Raw genomic sequence first — 20,785 nt, 5'->3', positions numbered from 1 at the left:
GTGCAGGAAGAGACGAAGAGTTAGTGGTGAGAGAAGGTTGAAAGGAAATGAAGAAGTGGTCAGAAACATGCAGTGGAGTGACAGAGAGAACGGGACAGCCACAGTTGCGGGAAAATACAAGGGCATGACAGTTGCCTGCTTTGTGAGTAGCAGGGGATTGGGACAGGGAGAGATCAAAGGACTGTAGGAGCAACAGAATGCCGCTTGCATGAATGTCATCGGCATGCAGGTTGAAGTCACCCAGGAGAATCAGCGGAGAGTCGTCCCCTGGCAGAGAGCTCAACAAGATGTCAAGGTCATCCAAGAAGTGGCCAAGAGAGCCAGGAGAGCGATAAAGGACAACCACAACAAGAGTTATTGGGGCAGTGATAGAGACAGCATGCCATTCAAAGGAGGACAGATCACACAACTGAAGAGGAAGAATAGAGTATTCCCACCAGGGAGAGATGAGCAGGCCTGTGCCACCACCTCTGCCAGAGGAACGAGAGTTGTGAGAGAAGGAGTAGTTAGTAGAAAGTGCTGCAGGTGTGGCTGAGTCATCTGGGGTGATCCAGGTTTCAGTTAGGGCCAGGAGGTCCAGTAAGAGATGGGAGGCATAGGCTGGTATGAAGTCAGCTTTTCTCACAGCAGACTGGTAGACTCCTGCAGGTAAACCCCAAGTCTTCGCACCAAGACCTAGGTTGCCACTACGGGTCACCAGCCGCTATTTAAACCGGGCTACTACCTATCGTCTGACTTCCTAATCGAAACCGAAACTACACCAACAATGCCAATGGCGACCAAAACAACCAACCAACCAACCAACCAACCAGACGCGATTAATCGAACATGGAGTCACAGCCACTCCCGCTACGGGACACAGAAATGATCCAGAGAACGGTCGTCCTAACAAACCACTAAATACTTAACAAACAAGATAATACAGTGCCACACAACCGACTGTATCTATCAAGCCGCGCAGATACACGACACGAATGCGCGACGGGAAAAAGCGCTATCAATCAAGACACATGATCATCATGATGATGATTTACTCGAAACACCAGGAACACCAGCAACGTATGATATCTCCAACGAAAATAATGCACAATGAATGAGTTCTGTAGGAGAACTCATTTTACCCGTAAGTTTAACTAAGTGTTTGTACGAAAACGAGCTGTAGAACAACTGTGTGATTATTGCAGCAAATAAATCTGGACCAACACATTTAAATTATATGTGTTATTCATTAATTATTTATGTTTTCCATTAGCGACAGCCGCTCCGTTCGCCAGCCCGCACAACGGAGAGCTCGCTGTACTGTATTAAATTAAAAGCATTTAAAGGATTCTTTAAGGATTCTCCGACCTTAGTGAGGAAATGTGCGGCAACGACGTTTTGTTGTCGTTTTCTTGACGAAGAGAAAACGGAGGAAAACGTCCCGCTGTGACGACATCCCACGGCGCAGCAGAGTTTCAATGAATTCAGACGAAAAACAACATGACTTGAAAGTTTCACGAAAACGAACTTCTCCACAGTTTTGCTCCTTACGGCGCCAAAGGAGCGCAATAGAATTATTATTACTGGAGAACTGAGGGCCTCAGTGGGGAGAACCGGTTTAAAGCGGCCTGGGTGAGGTGCAGGTGGCGGGTTTCCTCACTTCACTTTGGGGAGTATCGATATAGTATTGATTTTTTTTTTTTTTTTTTTTTTAAAAAAAACCTTTCATATGTCACTGTTATTGGTGTTTCTGCGGCTAAACGTGCTGTACACATAGTAGGTCGCCAGTAATCTAACTCACTGTCGTGGTTGTACGAAATCGCCTCAGGGCTTCGTTACCGCCATGATCATGACGAAACGGCGACATCATCGGACTGATCACTTCAGAAATTTTCGTCGTAGAAATTTCCCTCGTAATTTTGCACGGTCATCATCATCGACTTTTCAAGAAACTTACTTTTTATTCATTGAAAACTAGGCTGGATGTTCAGAATATCGAGACTGAAAAGTGAGCAGAGTGAAATGAAATCCGTTCGTATCTGATTAAAAAAAATTTAATTTTCTAAGTATTTGTGTTCCCTATGATCGGTATCATCAATTTCCCCAGGAGTTTAATACTTGGTCAAAGTTGTTATTTAATGAGTATGAGTGAGAGTATTTTATTCTAAGTGAAATGGACGAATCATGTACAGAGATTACTGAAAGGTAAATCTAACTTAGTGTTCTGTCTCGCTAAAATCTCGTGTGGGGATTGTAGCCTATGCCTCAAATACAGCTAGATTTAATTGCACTCGTGGGATACATATTGAGGTGAATTTGGATACTTTTGGAAGACTAAATGTTGTGTGACTAAGATGCGACATATTCATTTTAGTCCGTTTCATTTAAGGCGGAGGAATTTGAGAAACTAGTGACTAAATGAACATCCGTTGCGCAAGTTTCAGGTGCACTGTGGGGTTTGTACACTAGGGGGTGCTACAGTCCTTTGAGTACAAGTCCAGGATTTTTTTTAAAGCTCTTGTCAGACTAGAAGGGATTTGAAGATGAAATTTAAGCTTCATGATCGTGCTGCTCATTAGCGAGGAAACATGGTACAATTCAGAAAATTAGCTGTTGAAAACAAATGCATATTTATGGTGTCATTTGTTTTAGCAAAGCACTGCCTGCAAGTTGTAGTTAGAGCAGGAGAGTGTTTGAAACTGCGCTATAACTCTGGCTGTAATGTAACATTCCAGTAAAATACTGTGTCTTAAGCGATCGTTTAAATCCCACTCTGCACCTCGGAACTGAGAACGCAATCTTCTCTAAGACGACGTGCTGAGCTCCTGACTCCAGTACTAATACGCAGCAGTTTGTTCCACAACAACAGGAGCAAGGAGATACGGGAAGGAGGGCTTGCTGTAGTCAAGGCCAAAACAGGCATTCGGAGAGAGGGAAAGCGAGAGGAAGGGAGTGAGAGAGCATGGGTGATGTAAGTGGGAAGCAAAGGAGAAAAAGTGCCGTGAATCAGTGCTTTAATTCCAACAGAGGCCACAGCTCCGGGGTGTAGCTCCAGTTCCCCATGCCCAGCCCCTTCACTTGGCCGCCCCCATTACAGAAAGAGGTGGTTCGTGTAGAAAGGAAGGACGGGGCTTAGTCCGGCCACATCTCCATCTGTTGCCTTTCAGTTTTTTGTACACGAGAAAGGCTGACCGACAGATTCACTCCTGCTAAACTGTGCTTGAGACAATTGGTGCACAATTAGTGCATACCAAGGACCCACTGTGCTTTAGCTGCTCAGACATTTTTTGCATAATGAGATTATGTAAAGTACGTTTATGCAAATGTGTAAGGATGTAAGCAGGATACCGCACTCATCGGCGCTTCCATGAAGGTTATTTAGGCTTAGAGGTATTTTTTAAAAACTGTCAGTCTGCCAGCGCGTGTGTTGTTTGATGCAGTTTGTGTATGTTTATGTGTGTAATGATTGTGAGTCTGTCTTTGGGTGTGTCTCTCTGTTGCCTGTTTGGAGATGACCTTACCAAGTCATAAATATGCAGATTTAAAGTTCTTGATGTGCGTAATGAGGAAATAAAATGGCTGACACACTGATGACCAGTGCCAAGCACACTCCGCCTCGTGGGCTGTGTCGAGCGTGTTTTGTAGCTCTGCAGAGCTGGACGGACCTGAAACAGACCAATGTGAGCCTGTTCTGCGGCAGGAGCACAATGAGCAAAAACAGCTTGTGACGTTGCCTCCTTGCGGACATGCCGCATTATGCTGAACTGTGATGCGGTGCAGGAGAGCAGAGGCTCCAGCCTTTACGCGAGCCCCAGCATCACTAAGCAGCTTGCTTCGTGGCAACCAGTTGTGACTTTTTTAATATTATCGTGCAGAGCATTCACTTCCAAGTCCAAGGACGGATGCATTTTCTGAATGTCATAAACTAGCAGTTATCGTTCATCACTGTGGGCAGTTAGAAGCCTGCTGTAAGGACAGTAATGTGTGATTACCCACAATCCCCTCAGCTGCAGCACAGCCAAGCTTTGAGCTGTGGGAAGGAGTGGGAACTGCTAATTGCTTCATTAAGGACCAGCAAAAGCAGGATGTCTCAGTCAAATTAAATAATATATCAATGAAAGGATTGGCGTAAAGAGCAGTGTTGGGGTTGAATGCACTGCAGCGCTGGAGATCGTGAACCCTGCCATGCTAATCGTGCGATGAACACTTACATTGCAGCGTGGATTATATAATTGTGCAAAAATAGCCGGTGTCTGTTTTTTCTTGGATTACTTAATTTGTGCTCCTTCAGTGGGTTGCACACAGACACCCAAGGAAACATCGGTGTCCTACCGAGGGACCTAAACACACGGGATCCTGGCAATAAAGAGCTAATGGAGCTGATACTGGCAATGGGAAGATGGCGAGAGAGAGGTTTTCCAGCTGGTTAGAGGGGTCTGCCAAGGTTCCAAGGGTTAGGGTTTGGAGATGGAGGGTGGGAACAATAGCCAGTGCGTGAACAATCCAAAGGCCCCTCATCTGTCGTTGGTGACCTTGAAGACTGAGCCATCGAGTGGTGTTTTCCTAACCATCGGGAGGCTGTTGATGGAGTGGAGTGGGAGGCTGTGCTGAACCACACGTGCGTAGGCAGGGAGTGCATAACGTCAGCATCCTCAAAATCCATCTAAAAGCATTTTCTGTTTATCACATCACCCTGCACCTTCAGGGGATATGTGGATGCTTTTGTGTGTGGGTCTGTGTTTTTGTGTGTCACAGAGTGTGCTTTTCATGTCTCTGAATGTGACTGTGTGTTTGCCTCTGTGAGAGATTTATCTGCTATGGGGAAGACTTCTGGCACGTTTGTGTCCCAGTAATGCACGCGTGGAACGTTACTGTTCTCTCCATCCTCACATCTGTGTTCATGGCAGAATGACATGAATCATCACGCCGTGGTGCATGGGGCTGCTGTTGGCTTGAGAGCTGACTGTTCCTCTCCTCACTGGCTCCTTTTAGTGGAAGAGGCTGTTCTTGTACCCATTTTCCACATACTTTACATTTAATTGTATCTGATACTTTTCTCCAAAATGGCTTATGACATTAAGCCCCTTAAGTGATTTACCCATTTATACAACAAGGTAATTTTTACTGTGTTAATTCAGAGTAAGTGCTTTGTTCAAGGTTACTTGAGCCTGATGGAACAGCAAGTAGCACTGCAGTGTTACAGCACCTGGGTGATGTCAGAACATGTGTGTTCAATCCCCACTCAGTCTGTGTGGAGTTTGCATATTTACATTTATTTTTCTCCAAAGCGACTTTCAATGAACTCTGTGTAGTGTTATTTAGCCCACACGCCTTATTCACCAAGGTGACTTACACTGCTAGATACACTGCTTACAGTGGGTCACTCATCCATACATCAGTGGAGCACACTCTCTCTGTGTCACTCACACACTATGGGGGAACCTGAACGGCATATGCCGTCTTTGGACTGTGTGAGGAAACCAGAACACTCGGAGGAAAGCCACGGAGACACGGGGAGAACATGCAAACTCCACACACACTGAGCAGGGACCGAACCCACGTCCTCTCGCACCACCCGGGTGCTGTGCCACCGTGGCGTCCCAAATTCTCCCGTCTCTGCATGGGTTTCCTCCAAGTGCTCTGGTGTTCAGGTGGACTGGTGACTAAGCCACCATAGGGTGTGAGTGACAGAGAGAGTGTGTTTCACTGATGTATGGATGAGTAACTGATTGTAAGCAGTGTGTATAGCAGTGTAAATCACCTCGGTGAATAAGGTGTTGAATAGCGTTCATTGAAAGTCACGTCGGAGAAAATCGTCTGCTAGGTGAAGTAACATAAATGTACTACAGCAGGAGGTGGGATTGGAAGCCAGGTCCTGTGAGTGCCAGGTGACATCTCTAACCAGTATGCCAAATGCATGGCAGTACTGTTAAAGACTGCCTGTTGCAGCAATCATCTCACCTTTCTTTGTCCCCATGGAGGTAGATTTTACAAAAGCCATTTTGAAAGAATGCCATTAACCCAAGACCAGTTTACAGGACCATACCGCATAGGAGACATGAACACTCGGCAGGCCTCATAGACAGAGAGGCGAGTGAGGAAACTGGACTCAGACCAAGAAGAGTGGAGCTTGATTATTCTTCCTGTGGTGTTACTGTTCTGGTCTGTGCAACAAGCATTCAGCAACATCTTCCCCTTACTCTACGTCCTCCCGTACTCACCCTCCATGGGCGTGTTGCTGTCCGGCCGGTTGGCGAACACCACATCCACATAGTCCAGCTGCATCCTCTGGAGGGACCCTTTGAGTCCTGAGAAATCGGGAGAGACAGTCAGACAGACAGACGAAGAGTGAGCCAGCCTTTGCTGTCTTAAACTTGCTGCTCTTCTCTGATGCTCATAACCTTGAAGGTATTTTCCCGGCATGATTTGACTGCGGAAGTGTAAGTTTTGTTAATATGATAACATTTTTGAGGGAAGGAGAAGTATGCCTCCTTCTTAGATGACTTGCATCATAAGTTATGTGGGGGGGAATATTCTGTAAAACAAATTCTAGACAAGAATGTTGCAGCAGTGAAGAGAGTTGTTATAAAGGAGCTGCTCAAATAGGAGGAATGATTGGCAGCAGAGCCACCAGATAGAAAGGTGTCATGCAATCAAAGTATAGCTGGGCAGCGCTGTAGCCATCATAGCTGACTTTGACCTGCTGCCCTCTGGGTCTGACCCAGTGGACCATGTTAATTAACACGTAAGATGTTCATTTAATACCTCGCATCTGATGATGGGATGTTGGACCTCAGAGGCTGAAGGTGAGAGAGACTGAACTGGAAAACTTAATTGTAATGGCCACGAAGGACATGGAGTTTCAGTAACTACACAAGTTGACAGATATAGAGACAAGAAAGAAATGGAAAGAAATTTGGGTGGTTGTAGGAAAAAGGAGGCAGTCGCAGATAGGTGTTCACCTTCAATGATGTGCTTTCTGGAAAGGCCCCTCTCTGTCTCAGCCCTGCGGAAAGAGCGAGAGATGTGAAATGTCTACAGTTTCCGGGGCCTCTTGTGGCCCCTCCCTGGCTTGCTGCACTCCTTGCATGGCTGCCCTTGTACTGCTCCTCTAAAAACGGGTGATTCGTTTTCATAAGCTGAGGAGAGGGAAGGAAGGGCCCTTTGCGCTCTTATCGGCAAAGGCAGCTGTGCAGCTCACAGTTCTGCCTGACGGTCAAAGAAAAGCTCATGCGCTTCCCCAGAACCCGTTTCACGCCTCGGTTCCCACCGCGTTGTGGGGCTCGCGCTCTGGCTCCTAAGTAGGGGGCTGATTGCGGAGTCAGCAGACAGTGCTCAATGGTGACAGGTACAACACCAAGTGGCTACCGGGGAGAGCGCTAATCTAATGCTGAAGATACAACACCATCAGCAGAATGGGGCAGTCTCTTAATGGTCTTTTTGGGACGTGTTTGGCATTGGAGCTTCACGCAGAAACACTACTTTGGCAAGCAGTGAGGGCCAGTATCTGACTGTGATGGTTCCTCCCTCCTGGGGTTTCATTTCATTTAACATCTCTAAGTGTCCTAGGCTACTAGGAGGATGCCCAGGAAACATATAATTATTGCAGGTTAATTCTTTTTTTTCTGTATACGTTGTTTTTATTTCGGGGAGTAAAACCTATTAACGTATTTGCTAAATGCTGTAGATACTATGGGGACTTTGTGTAAAGCTGCCAGTCTGAAATTGGCATTATTTTATATTTCGCAAGACAAGTAATGTTTTAAACAAAATTAGAGTATACTTATTACCCACTTTAATATGTTCTCCTTGCTTGTACTGGTTTGGGATCCACTTTAGCCACTAGAACAGAATAAATTCTGCAGCAAGATGTTGGACATGTTACATGTTCATTGGTTCACAGTGGCTTAATATCTTTGCAAAGTTTGTGTAGATTTATTGGCAGCACATGAAATCTGCTTATATCACATTTCACCTCATCCCAGAGATGCTTGGTTGCATTGAGAGGTGGCGACTGTGCAGGCCATCGGAGTAAAATAAAGGTATCGTCACGTTTGTGGAGCCATCCTGAAATCATGAGTGCTTCGTAACATGGCACATGATTCACCTGGAAGTACCAATCTCAGAAAGGCTGGACTGCCAATGAAGGGATGGATCTCGTCTGCAATGATCTTTTGGTACTTTGTGGCATTCAGTCTATGCTCAGTTGATGCTAAACAAACCTGATGTGTCTCAAGAAACACACCCCACACCATTACTCAGCCACCACCTTTACCAAGCAGGTTTACTTACCTAATAAAGTGCACCGTGAGTGGATATGTTTTACATGAATGCCATTCTTTAGCATACCAAAGTTAAGCCTTTAAATGGGCAGCTGAGTACTTACTTTCCTCCCCAGTACAGCTTAGTGGTGATGACCAGACTGGAACGCCTATGAGAGAGAGAGAGAGAGAGAGAGAGAGAGAGAGAGATGTTTCAGATGATCTTGCTCACAGGTCTCTGTGGTGATAGTCTGGGGTTACAAAGAGTGTGAACTGAATATTTGTGTTTCAAAGGTGAAAACAGTTAACAGATCAGCAGCATGTTGTTCCTCATCGTTTTTCCTGCCCACATACAAACCAGTTTTTAGCAGAATCAAAGTAATCACATTAATAAAACGTGAATAAGACTATTCTTTAATGTCAATGGCAGAAAAAAATAAGCAGCTTCTGAACACGAACACGTGTTTCAACTTTGTGGAAGTACTATAAAGAATAATTGACAGAGACCTTAAACATGCTATAAATAGATGACTTGTGTATATTCATTCATTCAGACTTAAGTGGAGCTCCTGAAAGGCAGACCGAATGGAGGATTAAACTTAAGACCAGAAGAACTGGGTCTGTGACAGGGGTGCAGCCCAGGAGCTGCTCTACGTCTTCTGTACTGCGGTGGAACAGCGTTAATATGGGTGTTTAAAACGTTTGAGGTGTGCAGGTTTTCTTGGTCCTGGCTGACTCCTGTGTTTAATGCGCTGCCCGGGACTGTTGCTGTGACCTAGATATTATTTGCAGATGCCATCCCTTGTGTCCTTTTGCACCGCAGTTAATCTGAATTGTAAATAACGGAGAACTGGAGAACACTGAGCACCTCCCACTGTCCTGCATTTGCTTGCCGCTATTTGCATTTCTCACTTATGTAACAACTTGAAATGAATTAAATGATGAAATGAATTAGAAAATGTTGAGCAGCATCCACTGCCTGCTTGATCCAGTGATACACGTGCACACAACGAATGGGGTGCAGAGCTGCGAAAGGAGAGGCTCAGCCATGTTGGATCCCTATCGCCCTGCGTTGTGTTCCTGTATCATAATGTTTTCTCTGGCAGCAGGCGCATGAATCCTATTCTTAAAGCCGCAGTTGTCACATGGTTTGTTACGCACGCGCGCGCACACACACACACACACACACACAGGTGTGACAGAGGGGTATATCAACACAAGAATGTGTGTCATCTGAGTCAGATGGGATCTGGGTATGTTCCACTGAGTGCTGTGAAGGACCGATGCCTCCGCTGAGCGGTAATGGACAGGTTAAGTTGTACAAACAGCCGGTGTGAGTCTCAGCAGTGGCACCAGCGTACAAATGTTCACCTCAGTGAGAGATGAACAAGCGTGAATGCCGTAACTTGATGCAAGCTGCCAGTTTATTGCTGAAGCATCCGCTGGTTACCATGGTTACCATGACAGGCCTCATCAGCCATGCAAATAAATCAAAATTGTCGCGTTTCCCAATGTTTTTCAAAAACATGCATACTATATAAATAATAATAGCCTTTCAGCTAAAATTTAACGGAAGATAATAGTAAACACAACTCTACCTCCAGCACTTTTTCTTGATGATGTTGCCCAGAATGATCTCAGCTCTGAAAAAGAGTAGTCATTATCATTTTCAGCATCCTGTCTTCTCACAGGCATGAGATGCAACAATTCTCATAGGTGGAAAGTGTTTGTTTTGTTTTTGCATTTAACTAAAATAATATTGGTTGTGAAGGATATGTTTTTTGATTGACGGAAGACTGGTGGAATCTTTTGAGAGATAGGGTAGTGCTTTTGAGTGACAGGACAGGATTTTTTAAAGGGTAAAGCTTTTGACTGATGGAGTGGAGTTTTTGAGTGATGGGATATCAGATTTGAGTGACAAGTTAGGGTGTTCAAGTGACACAGTAGATTCTTTGAGTGACAGTTTAGAGCCTGTGAGTGTGTTTTTACAGCAGACTGAGGATGAAGTTTTGGTGGTCTTGTTAATATGTTTGGTGTTGCTGACTCACCTCCCAGCAGCATACACCTCTGCTGTGTCAAACAAGTTGACCCCGTTTTCATAGGCGATTGTCATGAGCTGCTCTGCAACCTGGAGTACATAATGGTCACAGATTATGGCTCCACCCGACCAGCCAGCATCCTCGGCTCATTCCTGGACAGCTAGATCATCATTTTCAAAGTGAATTTCTACATAATAAATGACTTTGTTGATTTGTTTCTGCTTCCTTTGGACAAACAACATGTCAGATTCCATCAGCCTGGTTGCTTTAAATCAACTCCCTGTGGTGTTAGATCTTGGCAGACTTTTGTACCAGCACTGAGGGAGCATGTTTTACAGCATAGTGTCTTTTCTGATTTTCGGAATGAAGCACATTTTGTAAATGTAGCTGAATACAGCAGGGACCCAGAGAGTTGGAGAAAAGTGAGCTTGCAGCCACCAAGTCCAAAAAGCTCCTCGGCTTGCATTAGGACAGGGCCTCCTCAAGGACATAGAGGGTCTGTAAACTTGTAAAAGTCTTTTTTTTGGTAAACGTTCGAGCCTTGCATGCCCTTCATGGCATCTTGGTCGAATCCCTTATCCAACTCCCTAATCTTGCAGATGGTGAATATTTTGGTGGTGAACATTTATCTTGGAGGGTCATTGTGAGCATCTTCCTCTGACACAGGATGGAGATGATGCCAGTAGTCCTCCGCCCTTGCCCTTGCAGACATCTCCTCTCATTGTGTTTGCAGGAGACAGACCACTAGTGACAAGCAGACAGGAGGTCTGACAGTTTATGGCTGAGCCGTTGGTCACAAAATGCTGATTTGGGCTGCTGGGGGACAGGATTTGAAAGGGGTGTGTGTGTGTGTGTGTGTGTGTGTGTGTGTGTGTGTGTGTGTGTAATGTTGGTAGCAGTGTGACCTGGCCAGAAGGATACTTAACATGGAGTTGTGGTGTGGGAGGACATAAAGACCCCCAACCCTCCAAAATGCCAACTCACTCCTACATGGCCTACGCACCCGTTGGAAGCTTCCTGAACCCCAGTGTGGTTCTCCAGTTGTGCTGCAATTCTAAATGCAGCATTGAAAATGTAAAGTCCAAATTGCTTCCCTGGTGGTTTCTCTCACACTGCCCAGAAAAATGAAATCTTTGAGATAATCCAAAACTGGATTTCTAAATTAATATTCTCTAGCATGTTAATGTAAGTCTGCAGTTATTCTGGACTGAATTTATTACATGTATTTATTTAGTAGACACTTTTCTCCAAAGCAACTACCGATGAACTCTGTGTAGTGTTATCAGCCCACACACCTTATTCACCAGGGTAACTTGCACTGCTAGATACACTACTTACACTGGGTCACTCATCCATACATCAGTGGAACACTCTCTCTCTCTCTCTCTCTCTCTCACTCACTCACTCACTATGGGGGAATCTGAACAGCATGTCTTTGGACTGTGGGAGGAAAGCAGAACACCCAGAAGAAACCCACACAGACACAGGGAGAACATACAGACTCCACACAGACTGAGCAGGGATCAAACCCACGTCTTCTCGCCCCACTCAAGTGCTGTGAGCCAGCAGCGCTGCTTGCTGTGCCAGCATGCCGCCCACCGTGGCAAGTTACAATCAATCCATAGTGAACCAAATCCGATTTAATTAAAAATGCCTCTTACCTCATCGGAAATTTGACCTCCAAAAGTTACCCATGTACCTGCAAGGAAAAAAAATGATGAATTAGCTTTTTTCTATACGTTTGCAAAACATCATGGCAACAGAACAGGAGAAATGAAGCATCAGGAACAACCACAAAGCAGAAAATGGTAGGGTGGTGAATTTTTCAAGGCTGTGGAATTGACCAGCTCTTGGCCAACAGTTTCCCACCACTTTCCCAACATTTACTCATCCTTTTCTACCATGATGGATCCAAACACAGTGATGAGCATGTCTATGTCTCACTGAACCTACTACACACATCTACACACGAAACGGGAACTTCCTGTTCTCTGCATCTGCACGACAGAGACAGACAGCATCGCTGAACTAGCAGCAGCGGCCAGATGGCTTTGGATCCCTCCGACTTTCCGTCTTGCACGAGAAGTACGTGGGCAGTGAAATCAGCCAGAAGAACAATATGTGTGTGTATGTGTGAATTTGTGTACGCGAGTCACACTAGTTGGAAACATGATAACAAGGTCAGCATTGGAGTGTGTGAATGATCGTGGGCCTGTGTCTAATAGCAAAACCAACTGTGCAAAGTGTGAAAGATGAGACCTGTTTGACTTTTTCTGTCCATCTGCAACAATTTCATGACACCGGATTCCTGCACCAGAACTCAGTCTTCAAGATGAGCGCTTAGAGTTGAGTGCATCACCTTGACACTGGATTTTGGGTTTGTTCTCTTCAGAAAACATAAGGAACATGAACCGTTGGCCAGACTAAGGCCAGTTTTGTACTTGTCTGCAATAAATGGGTCTGAGAACAAGGGTCTTTACAAGGGTCTGAGAACCTTGTATGGGCCAACTAACAACAAGAAGCACACAACTGGACTTGTCTTGTCCTCCTTGCTCTATAGCTTCCACTTGCAGCTGATGTGGGGAATAGAGTATAAATGCTTCTACGGCAGCAAGAAATGGAGAATGTTGTTTGAGACTTGGACCACACTGCTGGTCCGTCACTGAAGACAGATGTGGACCTGGATGTAAGCCAGTGCTGTACTCATTCTACATTGATTGATTCATTGAGCAGAATACACATATGATTATTAACTTTTATTTAGCTGACAGCTTTGTCTAAAGTGATTTACCACACTAGATACACTGCACTACATTTCCTACAGTCATTCACCCTTCTATGCAGCACAGCAATGTAGAACACACTCTAAGCAGTTTAGAGTCCCAAGTCCACCAGAAACTCAAGTTCTTAGACTGATGGACAAGACTGGATCACCTGGAGGAAAGTCATGCAAACTCCACACATTGCTGGGATTGTCGATTAATAGGAAACACTAGATGTCGTTTCCTTTGTGATTGGAAGGTTTTGCACACCATGTTGTAAGACTGCTTTCACGCTTTCCCACACACAGTGTGTAGACAGACATGAACAGAGATGTTTGTTGCTCACTTGTGCAGTTGCAATACCACCGAGGTGGATGTTGAAAGACAGTAACCTGCATGATGCAGAGTGGACACAATTGCTCTTGCCATGATTCACCTCATCGTGAAAGATATCCTTGATGGAGAAGAACACCCGGGGCAGCGGTTGGTACAGGAATGGAAATGGCTGCTATTGTGATGACGTGACCTCAGTACATGTGTGGATCTGTTGATGGTAACAGGAAAGCAACGTTTAATTCCTCAAGACTCGCAGTGGATGAACAAATAAGGAGGGGGGATGGAAATGTTCCTTGTGACCCAACTACACAGTAACATCTGCATAGAGCTCGTACCAGGGAATCTCTGACTGACGCAGGCGATTGAAACTCGAGGACTCCTTGTGCATGTTTTTATGCAAAAAAAATCAAACGACTCTGGATGAGAAGCCAGAAATAGCAGCAGGGAAAGTCCTTCCCTTAAAGCTGTAGATTTTTCCCTCGTCACTTATTTACTTTCTCCAGGTACCGTAATCCTCAGAATTGTGTGTCGCAGGATGTGAAATCATCTTTTGAATGTTAAATTCTGCACTCGGGCTTTGTTCTCATGGTAGGTGCACCATGTGGCATTATAAGTGTGACAAAATCCAAAAGTTGGTGTCTTCACTGTCTTTGTGCAGAGACTGCAGTCTCAATGATCTAATTTCACCGTGGCTCCTCGGAATCTCCTAGAAACACACTGAAACATGAGGCATTTCCATAACGTTCTCTGGATTGCTCCATTGTGTACGTGAGTCACGCTAGCCAGACACTGACGTTCTCTGCAGTCACACATGTCACAGCTGATCCACTGTTTTCGTTTTCCAGGACCATCTCAGTTGCTCTGTTCTAACAGTACGTCGGTTCCTCCGTCGGTTCCTCTACTTACGAACACAACTACGACTGGAAATCTGTTGTAATTTGATTTGTTCCTAAATCCAGTCACTTTTACCACTTTACCCATTCCAAAATCAGTAAAAGCTAGAATTTGTTTTATTTGCTGGTTAGATTCTGTGAAAACCTCAGGTCAGAATGTGTGATAAAATATTCTCTGTGAGACTTGTTTAATTTTTAAGATCAAATATTAATAATTTAAATTTATTGAAAAAATCTGATATTTCCACAGCCTCCTAATCAAATGGTCATCTGTTTAATCCCAGCAGTGTGTCCAGTGTCCATCAGTTTTTGGAACACTGTAAAGTACAGTCCAACTGCGAAACAGCAGATTTCAGGAACAATGAAGAGTGACCTGAGAAATATTTTTCATTTTTTGGAAAAAATATTAATGGAAGAAACAAAAACATGAATTAAAAATAATAAACTATATAAACAGATACACATACATCTAAATACACATAAGGACATACCAGTATGCACAAATATTTGCAAATTGTGCCTGTAGAAGTGCTAAACATGTGGGCCAGCTAATGTTGTGCATCAGCCAATGAGATCATTACAAAGAGGAGATTGCCAAAGGGCATCACAAAATAAGATGCATTCTGCAACTTTTAATAATTAGAATGTGCATATTTACATTTTCATATAATAAAACATAGTGTTTACGTATATGTATGTGTACAAAAGTGTATCTGAGTATAGCGCACAGTATCTACGTACGTGTAATATATGAAGATACAAATGGATTTTCAGAGCAATGAACAGTTTCCCCTCCTACAGTCCGTTGTTCCGAGGTTGTGCTGTAAATATTATTTATATCATCAAAAGGTTCATAATACAGACTTTTCCTGATTCGTTTACTGTTCAGGCTGTGAAAAAGTCTAGGGCAAAACTATAGGACGTAAAGAAAAGTTTCACTTTTAATTTGACATTGACACTGAGTGACACCGAGCCTAAATTAAAATGAGTGAAAATAACAGTAATGCGTCATCTCAGATTCCGTCAACCTATTTAATGCTCATTATTCACTGATTCTTTCCATAAACTTACAGCGTTTGTCGTCTTATTGACCACCGGCACTCAAGGACGCAAGATGTGAACCGTAAACACCGCGGAAGCGAGCGGAATGAAGGCGGCCCCACACCACTATCCTGTTCGGGTACGTTTCGTTACCAACTATTGGCCGAAAGCGGAAAAGTGCAGCATTTCCAGCGACATGATGAGGGAAGAAAATGCAATTAAAAATAAAGTGGGAGAAATGTTTGGATCGTCGAAAGGTTTTATAACATGTGGAAAGAACACGTGTGTCTTCCGCTGGATGTCACAGAATGCCTTGGGTGGTGGCTTGGCATCTCATCTTCGCTGTCAGTTACGTGGCTATAATGGCGCACAAGAGCGTCACCTCAGGGTGCGGCGCCGTCCCCCTGCCTCTGACTCATGTGTCCCGTGGCCTCGGCGAACGGGGAACTCGCTGACCCAGAGAACACACTGACTTGTTTAATCACTCAGCAGCTGATCAAAGCAGATTTAACCCACTCGGAACGGCCTCCGTCTAATCCACGCACGCACACACACACACATACACACACACACACACATATCTGTGCCTAGAGAAAGCAGGAGCGTGAAGTGGTGCTTCAGTGAGATCTTGTCAGATGTTGGCCCGAGTGACAATTGCAGCGAAAGAAGTACGAGTGCCGTTTTTTTTTTTTTACACTTTTTGATTGGACGGAGAACATGCAGCGAAACACGTTGCATAAATTTTTTTGATTATTTCAGATTGAGTGCAGCGATTTTTTTTTTCTTTTTTTTGCAAAGCCGCCCAAGAGAGCCAGTGTGAGGTTTAAAGGTCAAAGGTCACCGAGGGAGAGACAAAGGCCACCTTTCTGCAGGAACTGGCTCTGAGAACCGGAGCCCTCGTCCACTGCTGTGGTCTCCTACCCCGCTGTGATGACTTGGTCTCCTTCCAGGAGATGTCCCCGTACGGCGGGGTGCCGCTCTGTCCTCCTCCTCAGGAACGCACAATGCTTGCAGACGGCCGCTTGGGAGGAATATCAGCAGGAAGGAGAGATGAACGTCTTTGAAGAGTGTGCAGATTGCAGCGATCGAAGGCCCCCCTCGGTTCCATTCCTCCGTTCTTCTCGGTTCCCACTTTGACCCATTTAAGCGGCAGGCCAAGCCCAGCGACGGAGCCCGTCTCTCGCTCCACTGCAGCTCGCTCAGCGCTTATGTCAATAAAAAAAGTTCTGAAGCAGCTCAAAGTAATTCTCGCAGGTTCAAAAGAATAAAAGAACTGCTTCGGTGGAAGTGCAGAGTGCCTGTGCTGCACCGTACCGTACCGACGCCATGTTTACCGTTGGCCCTCAGAGAGCAGTAGACGACATCCTGAGCACCTTGACGTGGATCCAGGGCTGCGTCTCCTGCTCAGCTTCTGAACCTTCAGACTCTTCTATAGATGGGACATCAGCAAGGGGCAGCAGCGATGGCTCTGATGTTGTGTAACATCTCAGCCAGGAAGCGGGACGTTCTTGGACGTGCCGGGGAGAATAACACAGATGCGTCGCAGCTGGGGGATGGGGGATGGGGGACGGGAGCACGGACCGGAGCTTCGCTGCAAGGGAAACTGCAGGACACGTCTCAGTTATGTCACACGAGATCCCGCAGGGCAACACGTGACCTCAGAGTGCCGGCGGGGCTGTCGCGTCCCGTTCGACCGTAAACTTGTTCCAAGACGACGGGTAATGGCTCCGCGTCTGTTCTCACCATCAGCATTTTCATTGGCCCCAACGACGCGGACCTGTGCACTCATAGATGCAGCCCGTGCTTTAGCGGTGAGAGTTGCCACCTTTCGTTCAAAGGACTTAGGTTCGAACCCCTGATGGAGATACTGTGTCAGGCCGAACCTGGCCGAATGGCACCTGCACCTGGGATAATGAGGCCCGGCCAGTGACACAATAAAGGACAACGAGGGGGCATAAAAGAGGGTGGAGAGAAGGAGAAAGGGAGCTTTCAGCATGAAGGTTCCGGATGAATGAATAAACGAAGGAAAGTGTAAATCCCAGGTGAAATTCCGCTCTGCTGCCGCAGCACAGGACATAGAACGTACGTGCATTTGCGCATGTGACGAGTTGTCTTTTCTCGTCGTGTTTCCTCAACGTGCACCGTAAGAATTAAAAGACCCACAAGTCCTCCCACCTCTGCTCCCAGCCTGGTCGCTCTCTGAACCCGGCGCACCTGGTGTGTTACGCTACCGGCCCGCAATTGATAGAGTAAAATTACTCGGCTGTATGCAGAAGTAAATCAAGCGCAAGTAGCTTAACATGGATAGTGTCTTTGGAGAGAAATGTCACATAATATGACTAAATCTAAGTGGCCTTCGCGCAGGCAGGAGCCTGTTTCTCCCCGAATCACTAGTGAAGTTAAAGTACGGCTGTGGAGCCAGAGCACAATAGGAGGAAAGGAGGAGGACGGCGTCGGTGTCGGTGGCGTGCGGCTCCCCCCTCGCGACCTCGGTCACGCAGCTCGCAGTCCACCGAAGTGACAAAGGTGCTCATTGACAGTGAGCTGGAATACGGTGCGAAGCACGTGGATTCATGGCGAAGGTGTCCTCCGCTGCGCTCTTTCAGGCGGAACAGAGGAGCTATTTGACTGCGATCCCCCACACGCTCGGGATGGAGGACACGCACAAGAGCGCCCCTCCCCCCGCCCCCCAGCGCGTGGGCTGCGGAGCGGCGGCGTGTTTTTCTCACCGAACGCTTCACTGGGCGCTCGGTGCGGTGACCCGGGGCGACAGCTGAGTCCTCGTCCCGCAGCCCGTGGATTCATCGCTCCGGCTACAGCGGCTCCTCGACCCCGTGTTCGCCACCCCCGTGTCCCGTGGCGCTGCCATCCTCTGTTCTGCTCCTGCTCTTCCGCGCTGACGGCCCGCGGTGGACAAATGAATTTCAGCATCCCGCGATGTCACAGCCCACACGCATGTATAAATAGTGCTGTGTTTCTATTGACTGGTGTAAATAAACCCAGGATAATGTGGTAAAAGCCACTGTTCTTAAAATAAATAAGCGTGGAAACAGTTTGAGTTATAAAATACAACAGCCTGTTTGCATCGTACCAGCCGGCGTCCTGCGGTCCGAGTTCCCCACCGGACCAACTGCCGCTTACAGAAACACCAAGCGGCTGTTGCATTTCCTGGCTGCCGGTCGCCCGTCTAACCAGAGTTCACGGTGGCTGCGGGATGCGGAAGTTTATCGGTGTTTGTGTCCCGATACAAAGGGCGCCTCGGATCAAACCGCGACGTGGCTGCGCGTGACTCCGAGGCGGAGCGAAGACTAGTGCTGCGTGTTTGCAAGTGGACGGCAGGCATCCGGATCCCGCTGGTCAGAGCCAACGTCCCTCGATCACCTGAAGCGCCGTGACGGGTGACCGGGGTGAGACTGACCTTTCCAAGTCACGGAAGCTCAAGTGGTTTCATTCGCTTCTGCTGAGAGAACCACCCGCTGTAGCTGACCTGAGCAGCATCTTCAGTAAGAAAGCAGGGCTGGACAATCCAGGACAATCCAGGACAATCCAGGACAATCCAGGACAACGCTAGACCTGTAGCCAGAGACTGGAGAAGTGAGGACCGCTGAGAGCATCTTCCTGCTCGCCTGCTCCTCCGTCCCCTACTGCCTGAAGGAAATCCGCTCAAACGATCCTCTGAAAAGCTGTTTACTCCTCTCCGTGTGACAGATCCAAAAAACCGTATTTATGCTACAGTTTTCTTTTTAAACGAGTAAAGCGAGAAGGAGCGAATAAAACATTCATTCACTTAGCAGACGCACTTTTCCAAAATGATGTACAATTCAGTAAACAAAAGTACATCAACAGAGAGACTGAGACTCTAGAAACACAGCTTGTCCAGCAGCACAGTCTTTTTTTTTTTTTCCTGTGCAAACTACACAAGTGGCAGCATGTAGAATTGGCAGGAAATACAAAGGTCACAGTGACAGATTAGTTTGCACTAATTCATGTAGCTGGTAGGAGATCAGGAGAGAAGTAGGTCTGAAACATGTTTTGAAACCCTTTGCAGAGGGTATCAGCAGTTGTGAGGGACAGAGGGAGTTCATTCTAACACACACACACACTGTCTACAACCGCTTGTCCCAAGCGGTTTCACAGCAAACCGGAGTCTAACCTGGCAGCACAGGGGGCAAGGCTGGAGGGGGAGAGGACACACCCAGGGCGGGATGCCAGTCTGCCACAAGGCACCTCGAGCAGGACTGGAACCCCAGACCCACCTCATTCTAACACACAGGAGCTAAAACCGATTGTTGATTTTGACCTGTAAGAATGAAACTGCAATAATTCTCAGACGGGGCCCACGGCGGCGCAGCAGGTTTGTCCAGGTCCTGCTGTGTGGTGGGTCTGGGGTTTGAGTCTTGCTGGGGGTGCCTTGCGGCAGACTGGCATCCCGACGGGGTGTGTCTCCCTGTGCCCTGTATCGCCAGCTTCCGCTCCGGTGTGCTGCGACCCTGCTCAGGACAAGGGGTTTCAGACTGTGTGTGTGCGTGTGCGTGTGCGTGTGTGCGTGTGTAATTCTCAGATAGCACTGTGCTATTTGCTGCACAGTATCACCCTTATTTAGTTCATTTCGTTACTTATGTACAACTTCTGTTGATAACGGCTACTTTCGGTTCGAGACGTGACTGCGGCCCGGAGCCCTTCAATACAGACGTGAGCTGGAGAGCTGCGGTCGCTCAGGAAAAATCCACTTCGTTATAGTTGGACAAGCTGTGGGCGTTTCGCTGTGCGTGCGTAGGGAGGAGAGCTCTAGGAAGCGGTTATCAGGGGCGTTTGACTTGAGCACAGAAAACACCAGAAAACAAAACACAACGCCATGGCAACGGAAAGCAGCAACACTCACGAAAATGGTGTCGATGGCTGAATAGCCGTGCGTGCGAGTGTGACGAGGACTCGGCGAGTATGTGTCTGAACGTGAGGAGGAGAGCGGAAAGAAGGCGCCTGCAGCACACAGTACGACGCTGTAGCACGAAGGGTTACCGGGGGCCGTCAGCTTTCTGTGTTACTCATTCATGTTTCTAACTGTGTTTCTCCGCACGGGAAACTGAAGCCGGTAGCACTCCGTTGCGTGCGGTCATCAACTTCACCGCAGCGTCACGCTGCGTCACGTCACATCGCGTCAAGAACTGAACCGCTTTTCTCCTTATGGGCACCGTGGCGGTCCAGCGTACTCACCGAGCCCGAGACAGGAGACCCGCAGTCCCGATTTGCCCAGGTTCCTGTGGAAGAAGGAGAACGGCGTTACCAAACTGCCAATTAGCGCCACTTTGATTTGCATATGAATCATCCCTGCGTTTCATAAACCGTGAATTATACAATTGAGAGAGGATTCCTCACTTTGCGTTTTCCTGATTGCCACTAATCGTAATTGTGTGTAATGAGAAGAGCTCTTAGCGCTCAGATTACTTGCGGAGCAACGAAGGGCTCTAGCTGAC

General features: G+C 46.7%; 1 protein-coding gene across 4 annotated transcripts in view; it reads right to left on the bottom strand.

The window, feature by feature from the left end:
- kcnab1a (potassium voltage-gated channel subfamily A regulatory beta subunit 1a) overlaps positions 1 to 20,785 on the bottom strand; it is a 49,340-nt gene that overhangs the window by 6,114 nt on the left and 22,441 nt on the right. For all 4 annotated transcript variants that reach the window (XM_018736186.2, XM_029255498.1, XM_018736185.2 and 1 more), the window contains exons 2-8: positions 20,526 to 20,569; positions 11,941 to 11,978; positions 10,289 to 10,368; positions 9,839 to 9,883; positions 8,366 to 8,410; positions 6,942 to 6,985; positions 6,201 to 6,287 (exon numbers count right to left, since the gene is read on the bottom strand). In XM_018736186.2, the coding sequence (XP_018591702.2) occupies positions 6,201 to 6,287; positions 6,942 to 6,985; positions 8,366 to 8,410; positions 9,839 to 9,883; positions 10,289 to 10,368; positions 11,941 to 11,978; positions 20,526 to 20,569 (383 nt within the window). The remainder of the gene's footprint in view (positions 1 to 6,200; positions 6,288 to 6,941; positions 6,986 to 8,365; positions 8,411 to 9,838; positions 9,884 to 10,288; positions 10,369 to 11,940; positions 11,979 to 20,525; positions 20,570 to 20,785) is intronic.

Source organism: Scleropages formosus, chromosome 10 (assembly GCF_900964775.1).
Source record: "Scleropages formosus chromosome 10, fSclFor1.1, whole genome shotgun sequence".
In the NCBI taxonomy this organism is placed as follows: domain Eukaryota; kingdom Metazoa; phylum Chordata; class Actinopteri; order Osteoglossiformes; family Osteoglossidae; genus Scleropages; species Scleropages formosus.
Note: the sequence above shows the minus strand (reverse complement) of the source record. Positions and strands in the feature narration are given on the sequence as shown.